Source organism: Scomber japonicus, chromosome 17, assembly GCF_027409825.1.
Source record: "Scomber japonicus isolate fScoJap1 chromosome 17, fScoJap1.pri, whole genome shotgun sequence".
Lineage (NCBI taxonomy): Eukaryota > Metazoa > Chordata > Actinopteri > Scombriformes > Scombridae > Scomber > Scomber japonicus.
Window position 1 is genome coordinate 8,776,214 of NC_070594.1, and position 25,752 is coordinate 8,801,965.

General features: G+C 38.2%; 1 protein-coding gene across 1 annotated transcript in view; it reads left to right on the forward strand.

The window, feature by feature from the left end:
- snx14 (sorting nexin 14) overlaps positions 1–25,752 on the forward strand; it is a 37,186-nt gene extending 11,434 nt beyond the window's left edge. Inside the window, 16 exon segments of the mRNA XM_053336919.1 lie at positions 295–419; positions 2,418–2,476; positions 2,819–2,845; positions 5,686–5,818; positions 6,488–6,674; positions 6,847–6,933; positions 7,056–7,156; positions 8,027–8,138; positions 8,744–8,784; positions 12,051–12,170; positions 14,037–14,160; positions 15,310–15,474; positions 16,733–16,828; positions 18,604–18,695; positions 22,246–22,302; positions 25,538–25,752. Of these exon segments, the coding sequence (XP_053192894.1) occupies positions 295–419; positions 2,418–2,476; positions 2,819–2,845; positions 5,686–5,818; positions 6,488–6,674; positions 6,847–6,933; positions 7,056–7,156; positions 8,027–8,138; positions 8,744–8,784; positions 12,051–12,170; positions 14,037–14,160; positions 15,310–15,474; positions 16,733–16,828; positions 18,604–18,695; positions 22,246–22,302; positions 25,538–25,567 (1,556 nt within the window). The 3' untranslated portion in view covers positions 25,568–25,752.

Genomic DNA, 25,752 nt, shown 5'->3' on the forward strand with positions numbered 1-25,752 from the left:
ATAGACCAAAACAATAATTAAACTATCCAAAAATAGTCCAGATTAATTGACTATTAGTTGAACCACAGCCATGGTCAGAGGTTCAAACTGAGTTAAAACATAGGAGAAAAGTTCATGAGTCAGTTCATCCAGATGTTTAGGTTTCTTTTTTCCAACTATTTATAGCGTGTTGATATTTGTTGAAGCTTGTTTGGTGATTTCCTGATTTCTAAAGAACCTTCTAAACAAAAAAAAAAACGTCCCAAATGAACACAGATACCAGTCTAACTTCCCTTTCCTGGTCTTCCCTCTCAGTTGCTAAAGGGCCGTACACTGGAGTGGTGAAGCTGCAGACGACGCGCTGCCTGTTTGAGGCGTATGAACACGTCCTGTCTCTGCTGGAGAGAGTCTTCACCCCCATGTTTTGTCACAGCGATGAAGTAAGGCAGAGTTATTCATACATAAACAGATCATTTAATATTTCTATTTTTAAATATCTGATTTTACTAACGGCTGAGAGTAGAAGTGAAAGTACTGCGTGAGCAAATGTTCTCTAATGTCACATAAACAATGGCAGCTTATCTGATTTTAGGTCCCATTTTGTTTTCCACCTAACTCCCCTCCTCCACATATAAACTTCTAAGGAAACTGCCAGGAAATGATGCCCTTTTAGTGCCAAGCAGTCCTCAGATCTAGTACCATTAATAGCCTGGGCAAACAAGAGCTGCTCCAAGCTCAACACTGGTTTAACACCGCTACTCACGCAGCTAGTAGAGTAGCAGAGGAGTCAGAGTGAAAATAGGAAGAAAGATAAACCAGTGTCAGAGATACTGTCTGGACAAATAGAGCTGGGTAGTTCACAGTCAATGTTGCTGATGTTATAAAAAGGAGCTTTACACAGAATTTTTGATGTTTTGTGAAGATTTCTTTTCCAACATCTGGAAAGTAGCCCATTCAGAAGATGCTAATGTTCAGTCTGGGCGATATGGGCAGAATCAAATATCACAATCATAATATTTTTGATCAAACATCTCGATATTGATATTTTGACATTGTGGGGATGACTGACAAAATATTTACACAATGATATTCTTAATAAATAATCATGAGTAATGTGGATATAATGACTAAGTGGATAAAGGCAGATAACAGTACAGTCTGTTAAGCTCAACACCATAATCCCACAACATCTGATCTGTAAACTGGACCAGCTGGGGCTCAACACCTCCCTTTGCAACTGGCTGCTGGACTTCCTCAGTGAGAGGCCACAGGCAGTACGAGGAGTCGGCAACAACACCTCGAGCAGCATCACACTCAGCGCAGGGACCCCCCAAGGCTGTGTGCTCAGTCCCCTGCTCTTCACCCTGCTGACTCATGACTGCACACCAACCTACAGCAAAATATTTACACAGTAATAATAATAATAAATAAAGCTGCAAGCAGCGATGAATGGGCCCTCACCCCCCCATGTTGGTCAACGCTCGGGCCCTAATAATAATAATAATAATAATAATAATAATAATAACAACAATAATAATAATAATAATAATAATAATAATGTATTTTATTTAAAGGCGCCATTCAAAGCACTCATGGACACCTTACAAGGCACATATAACACAACAACAGTACATCAAACAATATAAATCAATAAGGTAACATTTAGTGCAAAGATAAAGCATAAATATATATGAATGACATTTTTAATAAATAATCATGAGTAATGTGGATATAATGACTAAGTGGATAAAGACAGATAACAGTACAGTCTGTTAAGCTCAGAAACCAGGGGTGTCAAACTCATTTTCATTCAAGGGCCACATACAGACCAATTTGATCTCATGTGAGCCGGATCATTAAAGAGATGGAAGAAAAGAGGGAAGAAAGGGAAATAAGAAGGGAAGGAAGGAAATAAGAAGGGAAGGAAGGAAAGAGAGATAGTGAAAGATGGACAGACAGAAGGAAGGAAGGACAGATGGAAGGAAGAAAAGCAGGAAAATACACTTATAAGACACTTACTGTATTCCATATCACCATATTACAATATTCAAAATCTAAGACGATATCTATAACATATCATGATATCCATATAATATCGATTTATTGCCCAGCCCTATCAATTGTGTGACTCAAATTAAAATCCTATATGTTTATGCTTATAGGCTGCAAGATTCCCTAATAAATGATGAAATAGATGAAAGTGGTTGTTTATATTATATTAATAAAATGTCCAAGCACTGTTTCGCCTTTGTTCTGTCCTTCTTAGTGATTGACTAGTAACCAGCATCTGAGATCTGAGATACTGTCTGGCTAAATATCAACAGTGTGTCAAAGCGGAGAGAAACAAATATATATTTATTAAACATCAGCGTCAGACTCAGAGTTGTAGATTAAATTATAATTTGTGCACTGACAGTTTCTCCTGTTTGTGTTTTCAGTACTTCAGACACCTGCTGAGGGGAGCCGAGTCTCCAGCAAGGAACAGCAGGATCAACAGGTGTGTGTGTGTGTGTGATGTGGATTTTCATATACTATCATTTTACTTCTATATGTTTTTATTTGCTCTTAATGTAGTTTTCATACAGTTATAAAAAAAATCAAGAAAAAGGGGAAAAAATGTGACAATGATGCTGAAAACTCCTGAAAAGAAAATAAATACACATTTTTACTGATAGCATTGATGAACAAGATGTGAGTGTTTAACAGTGAGACTCATTTCACAATAATTACTTTGATTTTATCCATAATATTTAGTTTAATTAACTTACTCTTGTGCAAACCAAGTAGTTGTACGAGCTAAAGTTTGCTCATCATTAGCTGCTTGTGCATCTTATTGCAGAAATAGCTTCAGTTTGGAAGACGGCAGGTAAGTAGGTCTTCAGCATGTTTCCTGTCTGCACAATCTGCTGCCTGCAAGATATCCAGTGTGATGCATGCAGATACATCACGTCTCACTATGAATCAAACACACGCTGCTTGAGAAAGAAAAGCTCACGAGATGCAGTGCCGCTCACTCTGTTTGCAGTTCATGCTGATGCTTGCACTCTGATTCTGATTAAATAGGAGAAGTTTTACAGCAATGAAAGATTTTTTGGCTGTGATTGGAGCCTTTTAACGCAGATCCTTTAACCCTCCTGTTGTCCTTGAGTCAAGGAAGGAAGGGAGGAAGAAGGGAGGGAGGGAGAAAGGAAAAGAGGAAGGAAGGTAGGTAGGTAGGAGGGAGGGAGAACGGAAGGGAGGAAGGAAGGAAAGAAGGACAGAGGAAAGAAGGAAGGTAGGGGAGAGGAAAGAAAGAGAGAAGGAAGGAAGTAAGGAAGTAAAGAAAGAAGGAAGGAGGGAGGAAGGAAAGGAAGGAAGGACAGACAGACCTTCCTCCTTTCCTTCCTTCCTTCCTTCCTTCCTTCCTTCCTTCCCCCCTCCATTCCTTCCTTCCTCCCTCCTTTCCTTCCTTCTTCCTCCTTTTCTTCCTTCCTTCCTTCCTTCCTTCCTTCCCCCCCTCCATTCCTTCATTCCTCCCTCCTTTCCTTCCTTCTTCCTTCTTTTCTTCCTTCATTCCTTCCTCCTTTCCTTCCTTCTTCCTCCCTTCCTTCCTTGACTCGAGGACAACAGGAGGGTTAAGGTAATTTATAGGGTATATTTATAAGGCTTTATCTTTTAACAACCTGTGCAACCCTTCAAAAGTTTTCTTTGCTTCAGTGAAGACAGAAATGAAGTATTACAAATAGGGAGTGTGCAATATGATGATAATTAGATCATGAACGATTAAAATGTCTCCATGATCTATCAAACAGGGAGTGTGCGATATGATGATAACAGGCTAATGGATAACAGCGCCGAGCCTCGTACCTCATCTCCAGCTGGTTTTATATCCTGCTTGGATGCTCACTTTCTGCACTTCATGTTGATCTGACAGCTGGTCAACCGTTTAGCTAGCTGTTAGCTCGTCTGCTAACGGCTAACTGGCAGCACTAACTTCTGTCTTGGTGCTAGCCAGCGTTACGTCAGCTCTTGTGTGCTTCTACACAACATGAACTGTTTGCTTTTCAGCTGTTTGGTTTTTACTGTTTCACTGCAAATATCCATTTTAAACAAGTCCAAATAGACTGTCACTACTTTTTAATGCAGCTTTGCACACCTGCTCTTGTGTATTTATGGAGTTGTTTGTGTTTTAATGTCCATTTAAAGTCTTTCAGCGGTAGGCCTACATGATGTTTGGTAGCTGGTCAGTAAACTTGTAAAGTAGTAAACCAACATGAAAAAGAATCGGGATATATTTTTGCCATATCTCCCACCTCTAATTACAGATCTGGCTTTTTAGTCCAAAAAGTGTCTTTGAGAAGGTTTTAGAGGTTTTAGATATCTCAGCATGTAGTAAAGTAATCATTGAATCCTTCAAACTCAACAATCGCCCTCTCAGCCAAAGTAAAGTCTGACTTCTGTCCTTTTTAAAACAGTCTTAAGTTTCTTTGCTGTGTTTGAGGATCGAGAAGAAAAAACAACAAAACCCGTTAGTCAGCTCACTCAGGCACGTTGCCAGTGGCGTAATTGTTCTGTAAAGGTTGTTTTTCCGATGTTTTAAAGTCAAATCACTTTGTTAAACATTGAATATTAGTGTTCAGGAGTTACATGCTGCTGTGGCTGCTTGATGAAAACAATCATCTCTGTTTTTACTGCACGTCTGCTGAACCACTGATAAGTTTCACAGAGATGAAAAAAATCACTTGTTTGTTGTAACATAGCAAAAACCTGATAGATGAATATGCTGCTTCTCTTTAGGGTAAGAAAGAGTCTTGTTAACGCCCAACGAGTTCATGATATCCCAGTAAAAAAGACATAAATCAAGTAGAGAGGATTATTTCAGAGCATTTAAGACAGGGGTGTCAAACATGCGGCCCGTGGGCCAGAACCGGCCCGCCAAGGGGTGCAATCTGGCCCACTTTCCTTCCTGTGTTCTGTTCCTTCCTTCCATCTGTCCTTCCTACCTTCCTTTTATCCTTTCTTCATTCCTTCCTTCATTTCATCGGTCATTTCTACCTACCATCTGTCCTTCCTCCCTTTCTTCCTTCTGTCCTTCCTTCTTTCTGTCCTCCTTCCTTTCTTCCATCTGTCCTTCCTCCCTTTCTTCCTTCTGTCCTTCCTGCCATCTGTCCTTCCTCCCTTTCTTCCTTCTGTCCTTCCTTCTTTCTGTCCTCCTTCCTTCCTTCCTTCTGTCCTTCCTCCCTTTCTTCCTTCTGTCCTTCCTTCCTTCTGTCCTCCTTCCTTTCTTCCATCTGTCCTTCCTCTCTTCCTTCCTTCTGTCCTTCCTTCCATCTGTCCTTCCTCCCTTTCTTCCTTCTGTTCTTCCTTCCTTCTGTCCTCCTTCCTTTCTTCCTTCTGTCCTTCCTCCCTTCCTTCCTTTCTTCCTTCCTTCTTTCCTTCCTTCTTTCCTTCCATCTGTCCTTCCTACGTTTCTTCCCTCCTTCCTTTTGCCTTCCTTTCCTTCCTTCCCTTCTTATTTCATTCTTTCCTTCCTTCTTTCCCTCCATCTTTTTAATAATCTGGTCCACATGAGATGAAATTGGTCTATGTGGAAAATGAAAATGAGTTTGACACCTGATTTAAGACTAAGAAGAGAGAGAAGCAGTGAACTACAGATTGTTAAACACACAACTAGAAACTCCGACATCTTTATGTACTGCTGTATTTATTTATTTTTGCTCACTCCAGAAACGCATCGAAACGAGGCGAGACGTTCGGGATCAGCAGAATTGGGAGCAAAATCAAAGGTGTGTTCAGGAGCACGACCATGGAGGGCGCCATGCTGCCACCCAGCGCCATGAACGAGCTCGATGAAGATTTGGTGAGTGGGTCTTCATCATCGTGTGTGTGTCTCTTAAACATTTAGTCCTACAGATCAAGACAACATTATTTTATATGTTGAGTCACCTTGTTTTACAATAAAAATACATTTAAAATAATACAATAATGTGTTAAATAACTGAATAAAGTGGTATCTATATGTTTCTTTTAGCCATTTAAAATCTTACACAGTTTTTTTTGCTTGGTGAAGTTTCTTTTGAACATAAAACAATGAAATTAACATGGTCTTATTTTCTAAATTTTACAAAATACATACATTAGAAAATATAGTGGAAAGTAGCCAAATATATAATAAAAGCATCAAACTCATGGCTGTAGACTCTCTCATTGAATAACATATGCTTAATTAAAAAAAAAAAAACATAGCAGATTTGCTTTGAATATATAACTTTTTAAAGTTTCTCCTGAGTTAGAAATTTCACATTATGGGCGTGCAGGTGGTTGAGTGGTCAGAGCGCATGCAACATATGCGGTTCAAATCCCGGCCGGAGGTCCTTTGCTGCATGTCACACCCCCTCTCCCTCCCATGTTTCCTGTCTGTCTACTGCTTAATAAAGGCATCTATGCAGAAAAAAATCTTTAAAAAAAAAAAAGAAATTTCACATTATCCCTTGTTCAGCATCACATTTGGTTGTTTCCGTCCCTGCAGGTGGAGGAGGCGACCGTCGTGATGGAGGACGACTCCCCCGCCGAGCCCGCCAGCACACCGGGCACCCAGAGGAACCTGTCGGCTTGGGGCATCACCATCCCTTTCATCGACATCTACGACGACGAGGTCAAGAGAGAGAAGGTCCCGGTCTTCTGCATCGACGTGGAACGCAACGACAGGAAAGAAGGTAAATGAATCTCCTGCTGTGCTCCTTCATTGAGAAGCTGCAGATGTTTATCTTGTAGGTTCAATTACTGTGCAGCAGCTTGACAGGAAGTCTGATGTTTGTTCTTCCGATTTATACTTGAACGTTACGTTGAATGTTATGATTTTCTTTTTTTTTTGCTCTTCTTATTTAGCCGTTGGTCATGAAACTGAGAGGTGGTCGGTTTTCAGGAGATATATGGAGTTCTACGTACTGGAATCCAAACTAACTGAGTTTCATGGTAATATTGTGCTTTTACCTAATTAAATTAAATTATATTGTTTGTGTTCTTTCTCTTATCATTTCCATGCTTTACCTCGATTTTGAAATACATATTCATTTTTTAATTCATATTTTTTCCAGGCTCATTTGCTGATGCACAACTTCCCTCCAAAAGAATAATTGGACCAAAGAATTATGAGTTCCTCGCCTCAAAAAGGGAAGAATTTGAGGAATATTTACAGGTATTCTTGCTGGATAGTAAAACGTGAATCTGTGGTAAAGGAGAGTAATTATACACACACATAGTAATGTCTGCATACTTACTTCAAGCCACAAAATGTAATCAGGTCAGATGTTTCAATCCAATATTGTGTGTTTCTGTTGTTTTTTTGTCCTTGTAGAGTGATTTTTTTTTTAAGATTAAAGATGTGAGATTTTAATGTGTTGAATGAAACAAACAAAGTATCTCTCATGAACTGAATGATTATATGTTTTTCTACATTGGCATTAAAGGTCAGTAAAACAAGTTATATGTAAGTACTTAGCTTTAGTTATTTATAGAGTACATGTACAATATTTAAAACCAACAAAAGTTGACCAAAGTGCTTCACAGAGACATGAGAATTTAAACTCAGACATAATTATGAGGATAAAAAAAGTAAAAAAATAAAAAATCATGAGTAAAAAGGATGAGTTGAAGGGAGGATTACTTTAACTGTGAACATTTTACAATTAAATAAGACAAAGAAAGGTTTGTTGTCAAGGTTTATTGTGAAGGTTTTAGTCACAAATAGGAGTTGTGTCATGATTTGTGTAAAGTTTATATAATCTGTGTATGTTAGGCACAAGATGTACAGGCTCTTTATATTTTTAGACTTTTTATTATCACTATAAAAACTTAGAAATTGAAGTTTCTGTTGGGAGACGATCAGCTGTCAAATATCTGATAACAATAATAATACATTTTATTAGTAGAGCGCTTTTAACATTACTCAAAGATGCTTTACATTAAACAATAAAACCATACAGAATAAATAAGAACACAATCAATAAAAGCAATGCAGAGAAGAAACTATGCATGTATTAATCTCCTGGTGTGTGTTTGTGTGCAGAGACTCATGCAGCATCCAGAGCTCAGTAACAGTCAGCTGCTTGCAGACTTCCTGTCTCCTTACAGCATGGAGTCTCAGTTCCTGGACAGGATGCTGCCTGACGTTAACCTTGGTATGTTCACACTCATATCATCATCATCATCATCATCATCACAGTAATCCAGATAGAAGCTGGAGTGTGAATATTAACTACACTGATGTTCTGTTGGTGAATGAGCAGTGAGCTTTTCCTCGCCCCCCTCTCTAAGAGTCATTTGGAGTAACAACAAAAACAACACCAAGCTTCTTTCACTTTTGGTTTCTTTATTATACTCGTCTAGTCAGCGCTGGTCGTCCCATGTGACTGAACAAACTGTGTGATGACAAACTGTTCTCTAGAGAGCATCTGCTGCCTGAAATCTGCTCCTCATAAATGTAAAACACACAAAAAGTTGATGTTCTTCCCAAAAAAATCACCAAAACAAAATCTGGTTTTTGATCTTTTGTCCCTTTTTTTATTTTGACATTGCTCACCTTTTATTTCACTTTAATCTTTATATTTGGCTTGCTTTGCTTCTTCTTGTTTTTATTATGGCTTAATTTTCATTTTTAACTGCTTGTTTGTTTGATCCTTGCTCATGTTGTGCAGGCGATCACTATAGCAACCACTTACTTTATGGAAACTGACGGGGGTCCAAATGAAGATAAAAAGTATAAACTGCCTCTTTTCTTTTACAGGGAAGATTTTCAAGTCTGTGCCGGGGAAGCTGATTAAAGAGGTGAGTTAACTTTCTGCTCTAATGATGACTCACAAGGCCGGTATTTTTAAAATGCTTTTTTTTTCTCCCCACTTATTTCCACGTTCACCCCCCGAGCAGATTGTCCGAGCAGATGGAGGTTTTCTTGTTTTGGCTCATTTGTTGTCATGACCTCAAGTGTGGATTGTCATTTCTGTGGAACTTGTATGTTATCAATTAATATCAGTCATAGCCAGGCAGGGAGTTCTGGTCCTCTGAAATGAGGCCAACGCGGAAGTAACTTAGAACTGCATTCTATCAGAAGGCCACCAGGGGGCGACCGTTTTGGTGTCAAAAGGACTTCCGTCTCTATACAAGTCAATGGAGAATTCACCAACTTCTCACTTGATTTCTAACCTCAGTAAACGTTTTCAAAATGTGTTTATGGTCTCAATCGCTAGTTTAAAGCCTTCTTCAATGCAGTATGATGTTCATTTGGGACATTTTGGCCTCCCTGATTTTATATTTGATGATAAAGCAGGGTATGCATTAGGGCGTGGCTACGTCGTGATTGACAGGTTGATTGACCAATGTCCTTGAGATCCAGCCCTCGCAACCATAGCAACCTCCCCGCTCCGCCCATGGCCCCGCCTCATGCCCATATAAGTAGAATCCGTGTTTTTATTTTTCCCAGCATGCACCTGAAATTTTCAACATGGCGCTGCCTAGATTCGAAACTATTGGCTTCCGAGCAGCAGTCCACAAACCAATGGATGACGTCACGGATGTTACGTCCATATCTTTTATACAGTCTATGGTCATAGCCAATAAAACTCACTACACTTAAAAGCAGTGCATTACTATCCATGATGGAAATTAGACAGTGTCTGTACTTTTAAACTACTTTTTTGGGGGTCAAACATGCATAGAAAGTCTTTCAGTGATTAAAACATTCATCAGAGTTTATCTCATGCTGCATAAATGAAGTTTATGTGATTTATGAGTGAAAGTGCATGTAGTGATTAGTGCACTTTTTAATCTCCCTTCTGATTGTAGAAAGGAAAACATTAGCTTGTTTTGGAATGAAGAAGTTGTTTTTATAAAGTGTAATACAATGTGCAGGTTATGAGGTTAGGGTGAGGGTGGAAACTTCCATTCAGTCAGAGCAGTCAGAGGCATTGTTCACTCTCTGAGCTCTGAGCTCCCTGCGTGGGTGAGGGAAACCTTTTGAAAGCTTTAAACAAACACTCACGGCAATAAAAAAGAAAAGAAAAGAAAAGATGACTTCTTTTCACTAACATAAGTCCTTCTCAGGATTCCCAGGACTGCTTACCAGGAATAAAAATAGATTTTTAGCAGGGTTGACTCCAGGGATGGTGAGGTTGGTCTACCACATTGTACCAAACTGAAATATCTCAATAAGTATTCGATGGGTTGCCTAAAAGTTAGTAAACATGTTCATGGTTCCCTGAGGAAGAATCCTAATCACATTAGTTAACCTCTGACTTTTCCTACAGTGCCACCAGGAGTTTAAAGCTTTCACATATTCAGTTAAATATCTTCATCTGCTGCTGCTCTTTCAGGATTAATTAAATTAATGTTGATGATCTAGGTCCAATACTTTGCTTTATAGGAAAAATATAAAAATCCTGCACTTACTCCAAAGCCACAGTTTTTATTCATATAAGAATGTTTTATAAAAATTGTGGCAGACTTCTTTTCTGTTTCTGCTTTTTTTATACATTATATTTTGGGCTTTTTTGCCTTTATTGGACAGTTGGTGGCAGCGAGGCTGACAGGAAAATAAGTGGAGTCAGAAATGGGTTTGACATGCATTAAAGGGCCCTTGCCGAACTCGAGCCAGGGACATTTCGGGTATATAGAATGCACTGCAACCACTGGGCTACAAGGTTGCTCCTGTAGCTGCTGTTTTGAATAACTTTGCATCTGTTTAGTAAAATTACTACCTTTGAATACTTTGTCTATAAAATACTCTACCTGCGAACATGTTGAACTAAGATGGTGAGCATTATATCTGCTAAACATGAGCATGTTGCAGCTACTAGCAAGTCTGCACTACTTAAATAATTATATAAGGGCAGTTTTCTCTTATTAGGTTTGAGATTGTGTGAGACAGTGACGGCACCCAAAGCATGGGAATGATTTTTAACCCAGCAGCTGGTTTGTAAGCTGCCAGCTGTGAAGTTGATCCAGTTATATTACCATCATAATGAGATTTTTAAGGTTGGAAAATGGTTGATAGGTAGTTAATAAGGTTTAGAGGAAGATGTTTTTCTTTTAGTCTTCAGTCCGTAACATGAGAAAGCTCACAGAGCCACTAGGATGTCTGTATTATTAAAATAACTGCATATTTTTCATCAAGAGAGGCTTTTTCTTATTACGTGTGAGAATTGTTTGGGTGATCTGAGACTGGGAGGGAGTGCTTGAAGTTGTTTTGTACCAAAAGCATGGGAATGATATTATACCCAGCAGCTGGTTTGTAAGCTGCCAGCTGATAAGTTGATCCAGTTATATTACCATCATAATTAGATTTTTAAAGACTGTGTAAAGTGAATTCAGACATTTTCTTCTGAACACATTAAATAGGTCATAAACGTATTTCTAAAAAAGCATTTCAGCCATTTAGATTTGAATTGTGGAGCAAGGCTTCATAAACTGTGTTTCAAGAATTACTACTGCAGTCTACAGTTAGCCAGTTAGCTGAATTAGCCGCCGAGCTAGCAGCCGAGTTAGTCGCCGAGCTAGCAGCCGAGTTAGTCGCCGAGCTAGCAGCCAAGTTAGCAGCAGAAAGCTCTCAGGCGTAGCGTCCATGTTTCGGGTAGAGCTGGTGACTTTGATTGACAGGTGGCACTTGGTAGGGGGCGGGGCTTCAGTGGACTTGGCGGGCACTACCACAGTGTTTGGGAGAAGAGACAGAGGTTTTTTACACAACTTTGAAGCCTAATTTCATATATTTGGTGATTTTTTTTAATCATTCAAATTTGGTAGGGTGGTTAACAACACACTTTTCTGTGGTATTTCAAACTCAGAACACATATTTATTCTTACTTTACACAGATTTTAAGGTTAGAAAATGTCTGATAGGTGGTTAATAAGGTTTAGGAGAACGGATTTCTCACAGGAAATAAACACATTTTGGGTATAATTCAGAGGAATGACTTTAATCTCAAATCCCAGTATTCAGTCAAGTCAGGAATGTCGTTCTCACATCTGAGGCAGATTCAACATCAGAGCGGTGATTTATTAAACATAAATCTGATGATGTCTTGCTGATTGTTGTTTTCCAGAAAGGACAGAACCTGGAGCCTTTCATCCAGTCCTTCTTCAACTCCTGCGAGTCGCCCAAACCCAAACCAAGCCGGCCTGAGCTGACCATCCTCAGCCCCACCGCTGAGAACAACAAGAAGGTACAAAAAAAATCAAACTCTCCTCAACACTAAACTAAAAACTCTCCTATATTGAAGTCAGAGCAGGATGTTTACTGCTTTCTCCACGGAAGTTGGTTAATCCCTTAGACCTTCTGTCTCTTCAACACTTAATCAAAAGGAATTTGAATGGTGTTTTCCTGTTAGTCTGCAGAGAAGAATCTGATTTGAGTTTCCTTCAGCCTTCAGCCTCAGGAAGGAAGAGATATGCATGTAAACGTTTATTTTGACTCTGTGCCACACACACACACACACACACACACACACATCAGCCTGATGCTGGACATTAGATCACTACATGTGGATTCAGGCACTGGTGTAAATACTCACTATTTCTTTCTGCTTTTCTAAAATAAAACTATGCATTTGTGAGCAGTTTTTAAAGGTTTACATCTCCAGTAGAAAGAGATTGGCCACAGATAGAGTAGGGACGGAGGAAAGTTGGATAGATTAACTTTATTGTCATTGCACACTACAAAGTTAAAATTGCTACTCTGTGGTGCGAACATGAAAACATATGACATTCAATGAAACATGTGACATTAAATAAAATAAAATCAGATCATAGAGTAGAATAAATAACGTATATTGATCATTATAAAGTAGAATTAGGGTGTGTAGCAGCATGAGTGGATGGATTTTAATCTTATTTGAAGTGCAAATTGCTTGGAGGAATTTCCAAGCAGATTCCCAGTCATATAAAAAAGTATAATAAAATCTACTCTCTTCATGATAAGATTTACTTAATATTCATAACAGTCATGTTCCTGTCTGTGAAAAAATGAAGTACACTTTAATTAATTAGTTTAAATAAATATTATTTATGCTTAAATGTGGATAACATTTACATTACACTTGATACTGACTAGTAAGATGTGCTTAATACTCTAAAGCAGAATATGATCAGGGTGACTTTTGAACACTGGAAATAAATCGTGTACTCGTCCTGGCAGGAAAAAAACAGTTTGAATCTGAAGGTCTGAGTCTTGGCCTACCAGAGGGCAAAATGTTGATTTTTGTCTTTTCTACATATCCCAAAATTACCAAAAGCCCCATTTGACTGAAAGGCTCCAGGAACCCCCGAAGAAACTAAACTCAGGAACTAAAAGACTAAGATTCATTGTCTCGCCTGGCTCTCAGCCATAAGGTCGATAACAAACACTAACTTTACTTTTAACATTAACAACCAATGTGAAATGCCCTCGTCCTCGTCCTCATATCGATACTAGACTACTTCCTTGTTTTTAGTAATGAAGCGGTAGCTGCGGTGTCATTGTTCCACTAATAAGCAACACAACACTCTACCTTGGGAAAGTAAAACCTAACCTGGACCCACACTGTCTCAATTTATTGTCCAGTTTAGTCCCGGAGTTTCTCAGGAGGTTCTTGGTCCTCTGGGAAAGTTGCAGTGGAAACACCCTAAAAGATAGATAAACTGTCATATTTGAGTAAATGTGTCCAGAATATTTCCATTTATTAGAGAGATGCAGCCATAAATACAACAATCTTGATTTAAATATTTATCCCAGTTTAGACATGCTATAGTTAAATTGACTATAGCATAGGAGATGAAAAAAAGGTGCTTTGAATTCAAAATGTGGACACCAGACAGGAGAATGATTCAAAACCAATGCTTTTAATTTGTAGGGAAACACAAAAATGAAGCAAATACCTGAGTATCTGAGCACAGAGCAAAACCCAGCTGCTCTTTCTGCCACATGATGAATGTTGGCTAGGCTGCTACCTGATAGGAAAAACACATTAAACTACTCAGATGTATAATTTACTGTAGTATTGTGTGACTCTAATATTCATGCTAATAATAATTCACTTTATTTAAACCTGCAGCTCTTCACCGACCTGTTCAAGAATAACGCTAACCTTTCAGAGAGTTCAGAGAGGAAATACAACCAAAACTACTTCCTGGAGATGATCACTGTTAGCGGCATGTACGACTACATGATGTATGTCGGTAAGTGAATGATGTTAAAGGACCTTTTGACCTTCTGTGCTGCTCTATGGATACAAAGAGCTCCTACACATTTTTTTGGGTGTTTTCATCAAACCACAAACCACAAACCAGCAGCCATTGTTTGTGTAAAGGACACATCCTTTAAAGTAGTTTTTCTTGCTTTCACTCCTCAGTAAGTCACTTCTCTTTTGCTGTGTAAAGCTGCTCAAGACAGTGCAGGTAGATTTATTAAGAAGAAGAAGTAATGAAACCATAACTAAGTTAGAGCTGCAACATAAAGTCAATTAATTCATCCACAGGTGGTTAAACAATTTATTTTAAAGCAAAAATTGGGTTTTGGATTATTGGTTAGACAAAAAAAAAACCAAACAATTTTAAGACTTTAATTTGGGCTCTGGGAAATTAAAAACATTTTTTCAATATTTTATTGACAAACCTTAATTGATCAATCAATAAAATAATCATTAGTTGGAGCCCAGAACTAAGTCAGAAACAAACACAGAGGCAACTGTATTAGAACAAAATCTTGTTTAGAGAAATGAATCACTCAGAAAGCAGAAAACAAGAAAACTGGAGAGTTTTTAAATCAAGTTTTTAAAGTGGTTAAAGTTTAGGAGCATTTAAGGTCATCATACAGCATCATAGCTAAAAAGCAGCTTCACTATAATCAGTTTTGCTTCCTCAAGATCTAAGACATCCACTATATTTAAGTTATTCATGCATGTGACTCGAGGCTGGAAAGTCATTTATAAACTATCTGCAGTTTTATAACAAGATTTTTCAGCTTAAAGAACAGTTGGTCACCACTTATGAGTTTAGTAAAAAATTGTTGAATAAAATTAAGTAACACTTTAACAATGAGGACAGGAGGAGACTTGATCAGGTTTAACAAGGACGAAGAAAGTGTAAAATAAAATTTCTGCTGCAGTTATTTTGATTCTTAACTGTCTATCATCAGTCTGACAGCGTTAAAGGGATGCTACGCTAAAATAATGTCCTGAGATTTCTTCTGTTTAACAAACTAAAGGAAAAAACACTGGCTCGTACTTCTTTAAAGATATGCAACGGTTGGGTTGTCCCTCAATAAAAAAAAAAAGCACATCCAATATCTCATACCGGACTCTGGTCTCTGGTGTTGTGATTTCACAGGTCGGGTGGTTTTCCGCATGCCGGACTGGCTGCATCACATGTTGGCTGCTGGGAGAATCCTGCTCAAGAACACGTTTGAAGCCTACATGGACCAATACATGCAGTCCAAACTGGAGCAGATCCTCCAGGAGCACCGAATGGTCTCCCTCATCACCCAGTTCAGAGGTAGGAGTGTGTATGTGTATGTGTGTGTGTGTTACTGTGTGTGTTTTGGGTTTGATAACATTGGAAACCTTTTGTACCATCTGGACAATTTCCCATGTGGAAAAAAGTTCATTTATAGTCTAATAAATCCGCCCTTCTTCTTCTTAAGTGATTCTCCATTACAGTTACGTTATAATTCTGGGATTAAACATCTGTTCAACTTTTTAATGCAGCATTTTAGAAAACATTAAAAATATTGAGCAGCTTTTGCATGATTTGGGGGGGGGGGGGGGCTCTGATCTGATAACACTGCATATAAGAATAGATTAGAAAGTAAAAAATACTTCAGTAACTTAGCAGCATTTCCCATTAATTATATAGAGTGTGGTGGCCCATAGTTTAATATGTAGTTGAGTTATTTGAAAAAACAAAACATGAACTTGAAACAATGTAGAAAAAGAGATTTACTGAAAAATGCCAACATCTAAACAGTATTTTATATTTTCCTATAAGTTATAAACTAGTTTAACTTCAATAATCACCTGTTTTCTTTGATTCAGAGCTGAAACAGTAGTCTTTTATTATATTAGGCATTAGTCTTTTTTGATGGTCTGTTTTAAACATTTATAAACTGGTAAAATGTATTTCCCATGTAGTTAAATTACTAAAGCACAAAATTGATTAGAGCACACTTTTTAAAAATAGATATAACCTCTTAATTTTGCTCAGAGGTCACCAGAACGATGCATTTGACTTAAAGATGTACAGTATTTTCTTCCAGCGGAGCCCAACCCCCTCTTAGAGGGTCAGACTGAGGTCCAACCAACATAGTCTCTGAAAATTCAATGGGAAACGTTGAGTATGAATAACAATAGGAAACCAGCCAGTGTAGATATGAGTTGTTTTTAAAGGAAAGGAAAGAAAAAATATGTTCAGTATTCAGTTATCGCTCATCTTTCATGCTGACAGTCTACAGCACACCCAAAACCCTCTAAATAATTTACCAGGAGTGACTGGAAGTTAGTTGTTTGGAGGTCCTGTTTTTTAATAAAAGTTTTCAGTTTATAAACAATATAAAAAGTTCAGATTCCCAACTTGGAAACAAAATGTGTCAAATTTTAATGTGCATGCAATTATTTTCTCCTCTATTGAATGACAGAGACGGAAAGAAGGAAAGACAGCGGAGTCATAGGAAGGAGAAGTTTAAAAAGCAGCCGATATATTAAAGTTTAATATTGTTCTCTTTATATTGTTGTTTTTTTCTTCTTCTTCTTTTCAGACGCTGTGTTCTGTGAGAGCAGCGAGGAGAGAACGGCAGAGGACAAACAGATCAGAGCCAAGCAGACGTTTGAGGAGATGATGAACTATTTACCAGGTCAGTTTGTTGTTGCTGTTGAGGAAGTAATATCGCTCTATTATTTACCTGTTTGAACGTTTCTTAAACACCTACTATGCATGTCACTGAGGAGAAATGATCATTCCAGGTTTAACTCAATAATAAAAGAGGTTAAACCAAGAAAAGGTTTGATTAATGATGATAAATGAAAATGTCAGGCAGAGTAAAATGACTTTCTCCTTTAGTACGAGTACATGAAGTCATTAGTAATTTTTTTTTCTGAATTACTGAGATACTTCAAAGTCCTACGAGAAGCTCCCACCTCGTATTGCGTTAATTTAGAAAAAAAAAGTACTCAGGGGAAAAGAATTGGTCCGAAAAACAGAAAGAAAAAAAAAAAAGACATTACTTAAACAGAGCTTCTTTTTTTCCCCAAGTGGATGAAATAAGCTAGGTTTGCACATAAAAGAGATTTATGAGATTTATAATGAGGTCCAAAAGTCTGAGATCACATTGAAAATCTCTGTTTTTCATGTAAACCTGTAAAGTTTGAGAATTCAGAAAAAATTAAAAACACACAAAGTTGTGATGTTGAACATGAAAAGGAAATATTTAAGCTCCCACCTCGTATTGCGTTAATTTAGAAAAAAAAAAAAAAGTACTCAGGGGAAAAAAATTGGTCCGAAAAACAGAAGAAATGACTTAAACAGAGCTTCTTTTTTTTCCCCAAGTGGATGAAATGAGCTTCCTTAGAATATATTGGCAAGTAGGTTCTGCACATAAAAGAGATTTATTGGTGTTGCAGTAGGTTGAGTTTTAAATGAAGATAATGGATTATACATATAATGAGGTCCAAAAGTCTGAGATCACATTAAAAATCTCTCATTTTTTCATTTAAACCTGTAAATAATCAGAAAGTTATGATGTTGAACATGAAAAGGAAATATTTAAGATTCTGAACTACTTCTAGGTCAACAATCAAATTTAAGCAAATCTGTAGAATTGATCAACTTTATACAAAAGGTCAGGTTTCATTGAGTTGTCTCTTTTTCATTGAAGCGTTCACATGACACTCAGATGGATTCAATCTCGTTCAAGTAACTCCAGTTTTACCTGTTGTTATAATTACGACTCTGCCTCGAGGCTGCAGCAGATCATTTCTCACTTAGCAGGACTGTAACATTAGGAAACATGGCAACAGAAATAAGTGAAGGAGCCAAAAGATCAATATCAAGAGCCAGAAATAGTTATTCTAAAGCAGAGAGAGGAGAGAGGAGTGTTTTTAGCATCAAATCAGGACTGGACTGGACTGAAGGTTTTTAAGGGGGGCAGTGAATGAAACTCAGTTGTATCTAAAGCACGATCAGGTAAAGCAAAGGTGACCTAACTATCAGAAGATCAATACGATAATACAAGGTTAGTTCCCTGAGAGATAGAAAACTCAAAACAAGGCTTGTAGTGGTTTTAAGAGAATGAGTAACAGTTTTAAACCACATCTCACGGGGGGGGAGGCCAAATGCTCGGGCTGGGAAATGAAATACCAGCATTTCACAGAGGATGACTGGAAAAAAGTCGTATTTGCTGACGAATCCAAGTTTGAGATTTATGGCCGTAACAGAAGAGTGAACGTAACGACTAACAAAAAAAAAGCACATCAGGGAAAAAGCTATTTTTAGGTTTAATGGTGGGTAAAATGCACATAATTACACATAATAACATCATGGTTATCCTCAGGAATGTGAAAGATAAATGTGCCAAAATGACTTTAGAGAGGTCAAAAGTTCCAACAAATTTAATGTGTTTTGATTTTTTAGACTTTGCTGGAAAATGCATCGGTGAGGAGGCGAAATACGAAGGCATCCGACTCCTCTTTGACAGTTTCCAGCAGCCTATCCTCAACAAGCAGGTAAACAGTGACTCTTTGTAACCACAAGAGCAAATGCATGAATCTGACCACTCTGCCAAGAAACTAGGTGTTATATATTTGACAGCAATAAACTTCCAAAAAACCAGGCGGGGAGTTCTGGTCCTCTGAAATGAAGCCAATGCAGAAGTAACTTAGAGCTGCATTCTATTAAAAGGCCACCAGGGGGCAACCGTTTTGGTGTCAAAAGGACTTCCGTCTCAATACAAGTCAATGGAGAATTCACCAACTTCTCACTTGATTTCTAACCTCAGTAAACGTTTTCAAAATGTGTTTATGGTCTCAATCGCTAGTTTAAAGCCTTCTTCAATGCAGTATGATGTTCATTTGTGACATTTTGGCCTCCCTGATTTTATATTTGACGATAAAGCAGGCTATGCATCAGGGCGTGGCTACGTTGTGATTGACAGGTTGATTGCCCAATGTCCTCGAGATCCAGCCCTCGCAACCATAGCAACCTCCCCGCCCCGCCCATGGCTCCGCCCATGGCCATATAAGTAGAATCTGTGTTTTTATTTTTCCCAGCATGCACCTGAAATTTTCAAGATGGCGCTGCCCAGATCCGAAGCTATTGGCTTCTGAGCAGCAGTCCACAAACCAATGGGTTACGTCACGGATGTTACGTCCATTTCTTTTATACAGTCTATGTCAGGGGTCTCCAAACTATTCCACAAAGGGCCATGTGGCTACAGGTTTTCATTCCAACCAAGCAGGAGCACACCAGACTTGATTCATTTAATCAGCTGATCTCAGTCTTCAGACAGCTGATTGGTCAAATAGTGTGCTCTTGATTGGCTGGAACTAAAACCTGCAGCCACATGGCCCTTTGTGGAATGACGTTATCAGGTCAAGCTTCTTCCAACTCAGAACCATCTCCACAAATCAGGCTCTGAACCTAGAAAGAGTAACACATGCATTAATATAATCCAGACTGGTCTACTGTAACTCGCTCTACCATATGGCATCTCTCAAGGTACTATTTCCCGCTCACAATAATAAATCTCTTCATAGTCTCACCCCTACGTATATATATCTTCTCATCCCTTACAACACCACCAGCCCCCCTCAGATCCTCCCACCTTAGCTATTTGGGCTGTGAGTTCCCCACTCAGGGAAAAGAAAAAAGGTCTGTTAATAATTTAAAAACATTTTTTTTAAAGATTTTGTTGGCATAGACTCTTTATCAGTAGACCGACAGGAAATATGGGAGAGAGAGGGGGTGTGACATGCAGCAAAATACCTCCGATCAGGATTCAAACCACCTGCACGCCCCTTTGATACTTTTAAGATGCATCTAAAGCTCGTTGTTAAGCATCTTGGTGAGCTTCAGCTGCTTGATAACGATCTAATACTTTGAATCAGGTGTGTCCGAGTGGAGAGATACCTAAAAATACCTAAAGATACCTAAAAACATGCAGGGTAGTAACTCTTCAGGAGCAGCCACGTAGATACATGAGAGAGAGAAAGAAATACAGAAATATATAATAAATCTATAATAAAGAACATTTACACAGTAGGCATAATGAGTGAATAAGTAAATTTAAGTAAAAACATGAAGCGATAAAGTGAGCAGTGCAACGTACCAAAAAGAGCAAGGCCTTGAAGGATTAAAATAAATAACTAAAATCATGAAACTTTAAACTTTTAATCTGTTTTATTTGTTATCTGATTCCTTTGGGTTTTAAATTTGTGCTTAAACTTTGTTCTCTATTTTATTTGTTCCTCTTTTTGTAATGCTTGTACGTGTGCATACTGTCAGCTGTTTAAAGTGCTGTATACATAATGTATCCGTTGGAACTTGAAGCTCAAGTACACACGTATATACAGTGAGGAGTGGATTTACCCAAATAACCCAAATGTTGTTTATAAGTACAATTTGAATGTAAACAGGAGCTGAAAGTACAGATTTGTCTTCCCTTACATCCCTTACATAATGTTTGACAGTAACCTCTCTTAGTTAGTCTGGAACCCTAATCATTCATCAGTCATTAATAGATCCTTAATGAAGCCTTCAGAGAGAGTTTTTACAGTTTTGGTTGAGAAAAAACTAAAATTTAAAATCTCATTATATTCTGGTCCACCGTTACATAACACAGGAGAACGTGACTAATTATATTAAAGGTGAATAAACCTTATTTTTAATGGCGTTTTTGACATTTTGATTGAAATTGGAGTCAAAAACTCAACAAAATAATGTGTTCTGGTTTTTTAAGGTGATTTCTTCTCTCAGATATAAAACTGGGTCAGATTAGACCCTGAACTGTATTTAAGGGTTAAATAACAGTGTGAAATAGTCCTGTTAACAATATGAAGTTCTTTTTTCTCTTTTTCAGTCACTCTATTTAAATGAAATGATGATGATGATGAACAAAGTGCCATAAAGGAGTAAAAAGAAAAAAAACAAACAGAAGCTGCAGGATCTATTGAGACAACATGTATATTCTCTACTTACTCCATACTAACATGTTTCCACTTCAATAATGTTTTCTTTCAGGCATTTTTTACACCCTGCTCAGTGTGAAGTTGGTGTGAAGTTGGTTCCTTTGTTCCAGAAGTAAAAATTACATAACATAAATATATTAGGGCTCTCAAACGATCAATTTGTTTTAATCGAGATTAATCGCAGAATTTCCATAGTTAATCATGATTAATCGCGTTTGGAATTGCATGTTTAAAATCCTGTTATTTTACATTTGAAGGCAGTTTTAAGCCCATAATGTAAAGCATTTCTTACCAGAGTGTCTGAACTGGGAATCAATCACGGCTCTGCTGCGACTCCCACACTCCAAAATGGTGCTTTGGTGGAGCTGAGGCTGGCTTGGCTGCACCTGGGTGTTTAGCGTGGAGGTGCTAACTCAAACTCGACGTATTCCGGTGGTAGTTAAACTCCGTTTGACACAGGTTGCATTTTACTTTTGGACTTTTCAAAAGTCCAGTAGCTCTCTTACTTTCCATCACTGCGGTAGGTTTACTGCAGGAGGCCACTTCAAAGCATAGCTTAGAGGAGCCGTCTACGGGTGAGTAGAAGGGACAAAAAGGCTTGCGATTAACGCGTTAACGCTGACAGCCCTAAAATATATATTTACATTTTCCTGCTAAATGACATTTGTGTGACTCCCAGTTTGATAATGAATGATGAATGTTGATGATAATCCTCTGCTCACTGTCTCCGTTTTCCTGTTTTTTTTTCCAAGCACACATCCTCCATAATTTCCAAGACCTCCCTTTCCTCTGTTATTACATACTTTAGAGCGTCTGATACACCAGGATCTTTCTTTATCTGCTCTCAGTAATAATATTAATAATGATATGATGATGATCTTAAAATAACAATGAACTACTGAACTGTAAATATTTAAATGTGGCAGACAGTGTTTGAACCATCGGTGCCAGCCTGTCTTTTAGTTTTCTGTTGTATTTGATCATAAATTGATTTCAGTGATGTTTAAATGAACCTTAATGAAGCTCTCTCACTCATTAAATTTGACTTTAACTCAAGTGAATTTACATTTTCCTCTTTGTGTCTCCTCAGATGACGTACGTCCTGCTGGACATCGCCATGCAGGAGCTGTTTCCCGAACTCAGCAAGGTAAACAAGGAAGAGACACGGCCATGTTTAGAAATGAGTTCTGTGAGGAGTAAACAGACGGAGAGGATGAAACCAAGCATGAGAGATTCAGTTCATCCTCATTCTTACCAGAAAAGGGAAGAAAAAAGGTTTTTAATGTAAACCAGAGTGAAAGTTTACATTCATTAACATCAAGTCACTAAAATATGATGAGAAATTAAGCCCTTTTCTCTCCACTCTGCTGTTTGAGAGTTTACAGTTTGTTTAGTTTCTGTGTGTAGAAATATTCACATGCTGCTAATTTTAAAATTTAGATTATATATAAATTTCCAATTCCAATTTCCAAAACTATCATTTTTAAGAAACACATTTCTAAATTATCTGATTCCAGCTTCTCAAATGGGAATATTATCTGTTTTTTTAACCTTCCTGTCGCCCCCCCGGGTCAAATTGACCCCGTCTGTTTTAACTGTTCCTCCCCCCTCCTTCCTTCTTTCCTCTGTCCTTCTTCCTTCCTTCCTCCCTCCTTTCCTGCTTTCTTTCTTCCTTCCTCCCTCATTTCATTCCTTCTTCCTTCCTCCTTTCCTTCTTTCCTTCCTTCCTTCCTCCCTCTCTTCCTTCTTTCTTTCCTCCCTTCCTTCTTTCCTTCCTCCCTTCCATCCTTCCTTCCTTCCTCCCTTTCCTTCCTCCTTTCCTCTCTCCCTCCCTTCCTTCCTTCTTTCTTGACTCGAGGACAACAGGAGGGTAAAGTCCTCTGACATCATTTAAGGCTCTTTTTCACCAAACTATTCATTTCTTTTGACTAGTCGCAGCTCTAAGTAGATGAATAGATAGAATATAAATAGATGTAATTTGTGTTTTATTTCAGCCACTATACATTTATACAGTTCTAACAGTTGAGGGAAGCCAGCGGCGAGCTTCATGAAAGAGAAACAACAGAAAGAGAAGCCATGTTTGTGTTAAAGTCGGGTCACTGAGTTTCTATCTACATATTTAGATTGAGTGCAGATGTGTGTAAAACACACCTCACTTCATCCCCCATGGGTTCACAGCTCTACTCAGATCTCACTTATTTATTAAACTAGTTCAGATTGTGTAACGTCCCATGATGCAACAGGGGCGTCGACAGGATCATGGCAGTAAACAAAATATCAACCTGGGAGCTGAACTTGGTTTTAAAGGAATAGTTTAAAACATTTTGGGTAAAAATAGATTTCTCCTCATTCTGCCCTAAAAAAGTATTTTATATCAATTTATTTATTTATTTATAATTAGGAGCTAAACACACCAGATGTTCATTTTAAGTGTTTTTTTTTATCACTCTTCATAAGGCTCACTGTTAACTTCCCTAAAATGTTTTAAATGTGACCTGAAACAAATCAAACAGCTGCAACAATGAGTCAGAAAATGAATAGTTTGGTCTTTAAAAGATTTATTTGTGATGTGGGTAATAAATAAATATTGATCTCAAATTGGAAAGTGTTTGAGAGTGACACTAAAGTTTGTAGTCTGGTAATGTGATAACACACTCACAATAAGAACAGTTTGGCTTCCTTTTTAACCTTTGTGTCGTCCTCCCGGGTCAAATTGACCCTGTCCGTTTTGACTGTTCCTTCCTTCCTTCTCTCTTTCTTTCCTCCCTCCTTCCTTCTTTCCACCCTCCCTCCCTCCCTCCCTCCTTTCCTTCCTTCTTCCTTCCCTCCTTCCTCCCTCCCTCCTTTCCTTTCTTCTTTCCTTCCCTCCTTCCTCCCTCCTTTCCTTCCTTACCTCCTTCTCTCTTTCTTTCCTCCCTCCTTCCTTCTTTCCTCCGTCCTTCCTTCTTTCCACCCTCCTTTCCCTCCTTCCTTCTTCCTCCCTCCCTCCTTTCCTCCTTCCTTCCTTCCTCCCTCCTTTCCTTCCTTCCTTCTTCCTCTCTCCTTCCTTCCTTGACTCAAGGACAACAGGAGGGTTAAAGGAGTAGCTCAACATTTTGGGGAAATATTCTTAATTGCTCTCATTCTGAGAGTTTAACTAAGGTCATGAACTTAAATTTCCCTTCACTCTGCCCTAAAAATGGAATACATACATGTGTGTCATTTAGTTTAGGAACTACACATTTTCCAGATGTTTATTTTAAGTGTCATGAGGCTCACTGTTAACTTCCCTACAATGTTTTAAGTGTGACCTGAGACACATCAAGTGTCATGAGGCTCACTGTTAACTTCCCTAAAATGTTTAAAGTGTGACCTGAGACACATCAAACACAGAAAAATAGATAAATTTAACCTAGAGCTGCAACAATGAGTCAGAAAATGAATAGCTTGGTGTATAAAAGATGTATTTGTGATGTAGGTAATAAAACTCTAAACAGTAATGTGATAACTGGCTAAAAACAGTGAGTGAACACAGCAGCACTTGTTTTTATTGGCTGAGCGAACACATCCGCTGAGTTAAAATCAAACAAAGATGGACTCTGATAGTCTGACCTGCAAATGTACCGGAACCAGCAGAGGAGGAGACACACACCCAAACAGGAAATGCGAGTTTGAATTTGCCTGCCGACGAGCTTTGATATAGACCTTAACGGGAAATAAAATATTTGGCGATAAGGAAACGTTACGAGCCAGATGAAGATTAATCATCAATCTTACACCTGTGTCAAGTAGCCTAGCTCTGCCCAAAGTGAAAAGAAAAGGAGAGAGAGAAAGAGAGCGAGAGCGAGAGATTATCAAGTAGCCTAGCTCTGCCCAAAGTGAAAAGAAAAGGAGAGAGAGAGAGAGAGCGAGAGCGAGAGATTATCAAGTAGCCTAGCTCTGCCCAAAATTTAAAATAATACACCTACCAACACCTCTAAAACTCACTAATTAACAAGCTGTAACTTTATAAAAAACTTAAAGCAGCAAAGCAATCCTTATTGTACCATAAGTAAAAAAAGAAAGGTGTTTTATAATAGAATAAAATAAATGAGTAATTAGTATTAAAACTAACTCACTGCCATCAATATTACACGATTCCCCTTTAATATTACACTCAAAATTATTGTTGCAGTTATTACAGGATCGGGATTTTGGAGCATTTAGAGCAGTTATAAAATCGTAACTCAAATGTGAACATCTGGAAAATGTTTAGCTCCTAAAAAAACAAAAAACAAACAGCAGACAGTTTAATTAGTCTCTGTGATACTTCTCTGTTGGTTTGATTGTGATATAAACAGGTTTGAATATGAAGTATATGTAATATGAGTGTCTGACGTCGGTGTTTGATGTTTCCTCCTCAGCAGGGAGTGAGGGAAGCGGTCGTCATGTGAACCGGAGGATGTTTTTACCAAACACTGTATTCACATCTCACACACCACGCCCTGGATGATGGAAGTGCAATACTCATCAATTTCCAAAAAACAAAAAACCAAACCTCTGGGACCAGCTCGTCATTCCAATGTATATTAATGCACTACTAATAAAAAAAAATAAAAGATCTATATTTATTGATGTC